The 6,328-nt window shown below is 39.5% G+C and overlaps 1 protein-coding gene across 2 annotated transcripts in view; it reads left to right on the top strand.

Annotated features, from left to right (window-relative positions):
* The first annotated feature begins 1,020 nt into the window (after positions 1-1,020).
* The window catches only part of LOC116398890 (pleckstrin homology domain-containing family A member 6-like), a 10,153-nt gene continuing 4,845 nt past the window's right edge, over positions 1,021-6,328 (top strand). The window contains exons 1-3 of one of the 2 annotated variants that reach the window (XM_031875635.1): positions 1,025-2,522; positions 3,795-3,943; positions 5,752-5,859. In XM_031875635.1, coding sequence (XP_031731495.1) covers positions 2,404-2,522; positions 3,795-3,943; positions 5,752-5,849 — 366 coding nt within the window. In that variant the 5' untranslated portion in view covers positions 1,025-2,403 and the 3' untranslated portion in view covers positions 5,850-5,859. Of the gene's footprint in view, positions 2,523-3,794; positions 3,944-5,751; positions 5,860-6,328 lie in introns of both variants that reach the window. The other variant, XM_031875636.1, reaches the window with a different exon arrangement.

Raw genomic sequence — 6,328 nt, 5'->3', positions numbered from 1 at the left:
TATATATATATATATATGTATGTATGTATGTGTATATATATATATATATATATATATATATGTATATATGTATAGTAGTAGTAACAACTGTCAAATCAAATAAAGAAAGTACACATCAATTATATTTTAACCATTATTATTCTCAGTTTTCAAATTTAACTGGATGGATTATAAATAATACATAGAAATACATAAATAAATGTTCTTCTCATTTCAAGTAAAATAACGGCTGGATCAAAGAATAACTGACATAACAGAAAGCTTTTGAAAAATGTGCATCTTAAAATAAAGTAATTCATTTTAGAAAAATTCATTTCACTGAATTATCCTGCAGCTTTAAATTCAGTTCATTCAGGTGTGAAGTGATGTCAATCAAAAAAGCCACAATATTATATTTTTCTCATCTTCTAAAAAGAGAAATCAGTGAGCATGATCTTTATCTGTAGTTATTAAACCACTTGTTTCAGCTCTATTCTCTCTGGTAACATCACTGTTGGTCAGTGAATTCATGAGTTAGGATTCTGATCATATTGGGCTCTTAGATTTATTTTCTGTGACTTCATTCAGATGTGAGTCGGTACGTTTGTTCAAAAGAGTTGTGCTTTGTCTCGTAGTGATGCTTCACATTACCGCTTTTATTCATCGTCATAGTCTCTGAACATGTGAGACATACTGGTTTTAAACTGTCCGTGGGAAGAATGAACCTATCAGAGTCTGTTCATTCTTGGTTAAAGAATCTGCTCTCTCTGGTCTCTCTGACCACTTTTCTCTTTTTGGAGAACGTCATGTGAAATAACTTCTCTGACTCACGTAATTATTCTCCTACTCTTCGTTCTCTCTCCTCGTCTCTCCCGTGTGTTTACATCTCACTTGAATCAGGAAACTTGTCAGAATACCCATATTTGATTGGGTGAGCTGCATCACGTGATGTGATTTGCATCGCTGAACAAGTGCTGTAAAGGCTGAAAAAGCTGCGCCGGTAGAAGCGTTCCGTCAAAATTTAATAATTCTCAATTATCTATCGGTTTTAGGTCCTGGGTCCGGATACAACGATGTCCGGGTCCGGATCCGGACCGCGGTCTGCCTATTAGGGACCCCTGACCTAGACTGTTGGTTAAAATGACATGGTCTTTGTCAAAAGCGGCACTTAGGTTTAAAATAATTCAAATAGAGGTCTCCCCCCTGTCTGCTGGTAAAAGGAGATCATTGGATACCTTGAAGAGGGCGGTTTCTGTGCTATGTAAAGCTCTAAAACCTGACTGAAACTTCTTAAAGACGTTATTAAGACACTTAAAAGCTAGTTTCAAAATTGGCTTTAAATTGCTGAGAACAGAGGGATCAAGATTAGGTTTCTTTAAAAGAGGTCGGACCACAGCATGTTTAAGATTGGATGGAAAAGTTTATATTGCTAATGAGTTATTAAAAATCAATAAAATACTGGACCCAACTGTGTCAATAACCTCTAAGAAATTTAAAGGGTGCCTTGTGCGTTGGTATCAGAATCAGAATGAACTGACCGCAGTCTTTCGAAAATGTGTTTATCGCGCAAGTTGACGTTGCGATAAATCACGATAAGTAAAACATCAGCAACATAGGCATATAAATGTATCTGCATCTGACTTAAATTGAGTATTTTTAATTTGGCAAAAGATTTGACGTTATTTCCCCTTTTTTGATAGCTGTCCTTATTATATTCTTTTTCGAGCAAGTTGTTGCATACAAAATAAATGATAGCTGTTTCAATATGATGCACTCTAAAGTACATTTTCCGGGCTTTTTTAATGAATGGTTTTAACTTGAAATGGAGTATTTTTATAAAGCGTTATTGCTATTTTCTGTATACTAGGCCGTGAGCTATGAATCTGGTGAGTAATGGAACGACATGGGAAGGGACAATTGTTCCCCCGGGTTGTCCATAGGCTTGGTGCAGTTCTATTGGCCAGTGAGAAGGCACCAATTAAGGGTACAAAAATCTGATGACTTTTAATTGAAAGACTGTAACATGATTGGCTGCTGCCTTACTCTGCACTTGAATACTGCACTTGATACTTGAGTATTTATGGCTAGCTTTAGGTATATGGAAGGAAAAAAACTGTCCCAACATGGGTATACTGTGTATACCTGCATAGATCGTATGCACCGTGACACTTCTGCTGAAGAATAAGAAAAATAGGACAAAAATATAGAAATCTAAATCGACAAAACTAGACTAAATTACTTAAACTGAACTTTTCCTTTGTAAAAAGGTACAAACATTATGCCCATATTTGATTTATCATAGCTCACTGTTTTTAATTCTGTGAAATGAATTATATTTAAATAGTTTATTTTGTGCATATAGGCTATATGTGTGTGGATTCGTATTTATTCAGATTCATTTTTTTCTAGCTGGTAACTCCCGACATGGTTCTGATCCCGGAGCGCTACCTGGATGTGGAGGACAGCGCCCCTCTTAGCCCAGAGGAACAGAAGGAGAAGCAGAAAAAACTGGAGCGGATCAAGACCCTCATTGCCAAATCAAAGTGGGTTTTGACTCAGACTTAGATTTATTAGTCACTTTTCTATGCTCCTCACATTTGTTTCAAGACATTATAAAAGCATACTATTGTTTCAATAAAGCACGCCTTTCTTGCTCCTTCCTTTACAACTAAAATGGCTGATATTCCTCTAAACTCTAGAGGAATATCAGCTGTGGTAAACAGTCATTACCACTGACTCTTTGTCAGTGGTAATGAGGGAACATGCCACCCAGTGCAACGGTTAGTTCAATAGTTTTAGAAGCACATCAGATAATTGATCATTTGCTTTTGCCATCTTTATCGGCAGAACTGCTCTAACTTTTCACCTTTTGAACAACAGAAATAAATACAACATCAGAATACATCAATTAAAAGCAACCACTAAAATTGAATGTGACAATGAAGTTTAACTTTAACATCAGACATGAATACAAGCTTTGTTGTCTACACTGAATATGCTGCTATATACACCTACCTCATGTATATTCACCTTATGCTGCCCCGCCTATTTTTTTCACTTCGGGTTTAAAAGCATTTGTATTAGTTCTTTGGGTTTAGCGTTGTTGACAATGAATGAACTCTGAAACATCTAGCAGCTCCACTGTTTCATCAGCCATCAGGACTGGGAGGATGCCTTTTAAACATGGGGACACTTTCAATGACTTTGTACTGTCTCTTGGAGTAGATGGCTCCACGAGGAGGAACTAGAATACCGAAGCATCAGTTCACCTGCGGGATGGACTCGGCATAGAACAGCACATAAGACAATAGTTTAGTAACTACTCTCACTCTCAGAAGGGCAGACACAAGTCAACCGGAGAGTTGAACTTTATAAATAATAATTCATTCAGAGAATTAAACCAACCTGACTGTCTGTTTGTCTGATAGCTAGCTGCTAGCTGGCTAGATATCTAGCTATCCCCAAATGTGTGGCTCTTCATTTAATTTTTGAATACCCCATGTTTAAACATGCAGTGGGCCTGCGTCTACCCTTTTGGCAGTAAGAGTAATTGTAAAACACTGTCACATGGAGCCAACTGGCCATCTCGCACAGCCAGCAGTTCCTCACAGCTCCAAAAACATTGGGTTGAAATTCCAAATAGCTCTTATTTGGATAAACCGATCACATATGACGAATCTGAACGGTTACTATCTCACCAGAACAAATATTAATAGAGCAATAGAACCATTTGCTTGCAAAATAAAATCAGATACAACTTTAAGGGTATAAATAACCACCATGCTCTTTGCGTCTCCTTACTGACCCACCGTCAGTTTGCAGAACATGGTTCCTCTCCTGGACGGACCGGTGGAGAGTGGAGCTCCAGTCAGTTCCCAGCAGCAGTTGCAGGAGCAAGAGAAGCGAATAGAGATCTCCTGTGCTCTGGCTGCTGAGGCCTCTCGTCGCAGCCGCCTTCTCTCCGGTGAGGACTATGCACACGGCTGCACGTCACTAACTCTCTCCCTCTAACTGCGTACTGTGATCACACAGCCCAGCACAAGCTACACTACTTCCTCCCAACACCTCATGCACATTTCTGAACATTCCTCCAGGGTTCACTCAAGTCGAATCTGAAAACTGATGCTGATCTACATATGTCGCAAGGGAACATAATTCATTGCTTTAGCCTCCTTATTGTATTCTTTTGACCTTTGACTGTACCAGTGGTTCTCAACTGCTCTGGCTGCGGGACCCACCGTCACCCGTTAATGACAAGCTGCGACCCAAATTATATATATATATATATATATATATATATATATATATATATATATATATATAATCAAGAAGTCTAAAATAAATTACGTAACAGAATTAATTTTAGTAAAGTTATTTTCACTGAATTGCTCTGCAGCTTCTGCCACAATATTATATTTTTCTCATCTTCTGAAAATAGAAATTAGTAGAAGAAGTCACCTATATGAGTCTGTCCAGTCAGGGTCTAATGACTCTGGTCTCTCTGGCCATTTTTCTCTTTTGAAAATCGTCCTATGATTTGACTTTCACAACTCACACTTCAATAGTCCTGCTCTGCTCTCTATATCCTCGTCTCTCCCCCATGTGTCACGGTGTGTGTACATCTCACTCAAGTCAGGAAACTTGTCAGAATACCCATATTTGATTGGCTGAGCTTTATCACGTGATCCAACTCTGGAGGGAAAAGCTTGAGAAAGACCCTCCTCCAACTGTCATGGGAATACCCCCTACTGAAAACCTTCCCCCTGGCCCAGAAGCACCATGGGCTCAATGGAAAACACTAAACCGCCTCAGAACAAGAACGTGACGATCAAAAGCTGCTCTGGTCAGATGGGGCTACAAGGCTGGCCCAACCACATGTGAATGTGGAGAAGCAGACCATACTATGGAGCACTGCCTTGTCTGTCCTCTACTACCCAACCCTTGCAACTCAAAAGACCTTGCAGTGTTCAATAACAATGCAAAGGACTGTGTAAAGAAATGGGAAACTGTCATATAACCATCACGCTTCAGTGAAACGAAAAGAAGATCACGTGATGTGATTCACAACGCATTGGTCGGTGCCGTAAATGCTGGAATAATTCCGCTGCATAAAAAATGACCTTCAGAATAAAATCACTTTCAACTTTTTTTTTTGTCAGGCAAAGACCCACTGAATACGGGTCTGCAACCCACTTTTGGGTGGCGACCCACCAGTTGAGAATCACTGGACTATACTATACAGCCAGCTTTGTGTCTCTTTCATCATTGGTTTAGAGTCACTGGTCTTACATTAATAGGTCAGTTCTGGTGCTGAACTCTAAAGGCCAGGGCAGGTATGGGTTTGTAGAACTTAACCCTAAGCAGGACACTGATTTCAGGTGCACTTATTTTCAGCTCCACCTCCAAATTAGATCTTTGTGGTATTCCTAGTGGTCAGCCTTAAGGTTGGTATGATGTTTTATGTATGTCTGTACACTCATACACAATGTGATGTAATAACTGCCTAATTTACCACTGAAGCATAATTAATCTACATCAAAGCAGTTACAGATGTTAATCACTTACAAGTCATCTTATAATTCAGTAGTGCTGAGGACTCAAACATGCATAGCTGAGCCCAATCTGGACTGGCATTTAAAGGGTACATGGTGATCCAGGGAAACCAGAATGAACTACTTTATTACCATTAAAACCCAGAGAGGTTACACATCGTCACCCACTTACCTCACTGTTCTGTGTGCACTCCTCCCACCTGCCTCCATCTCATTCCAGCCCAGTGCGCTCCCAGTCCTGCCACCTCCCCTACCACCCCGGCCCCTCCCCCTTCCTCTGCTGAATTCCCCAACTCGGCCCACATCATGAAGGCGTGAATCATACAAGGTGAGTCCATCTCCCGTCCTGTTTAGACCCTGTGCGTTTCACTCTCTGGGACTGCTTTTCATTCAATCTACTTGGGTTTATGATATGATACATTGGGTTTGACCAATATATGTTTTGTTATGTTAATACATTTAAGCATATTGGGAAAACATAATTTACCTAAATCCTTGAGTTTGTGCAATTATCTTGAACATAAATTTAGACTTGCTGCTGCTGGTGGGTCCATTCTCAAAATTCTCAACACAAGCTCTAATTTGAACATTTCCAAATGTTTTTCAACCATCTCTCACAACAACGTAGCAATATCCACAAAGGACAAAGACACTTACCTAACACTTATGCTACATCCACACTAATACGTTTAGTTTTGTTTCGTTTTAGAAGTTTTATTTTTCAGATTTAGTTACAAGGCTGCGAGTCTCTCTCTCTCTCTCTCTCTCTCTCTCTCTCTCTCTCTCTCTCTCTCTCT

The sequence above is a fragment of the Anarrhichthys ocellatus genome, unplaced genomic scaffold (genome assembly GCF_004355925.1).
Source record: "Anarrhichthys ocellatus isolate YVR2014 unplaced genomic scaffold, GSC_Weel_1.0 scaffold92, whole genome shotgun sequence".
NCBI lineage: Eukaryota > Metazoa > Chordata > Actinopteri > Perciformes > Anarhichadidae > Anarrhichthys > Anarrhichthys ocellatus.
Note: the sequence above shows the minus strand (reverse complement) of the source record. Positions and strands in the feature narration are given on the sequence as shown.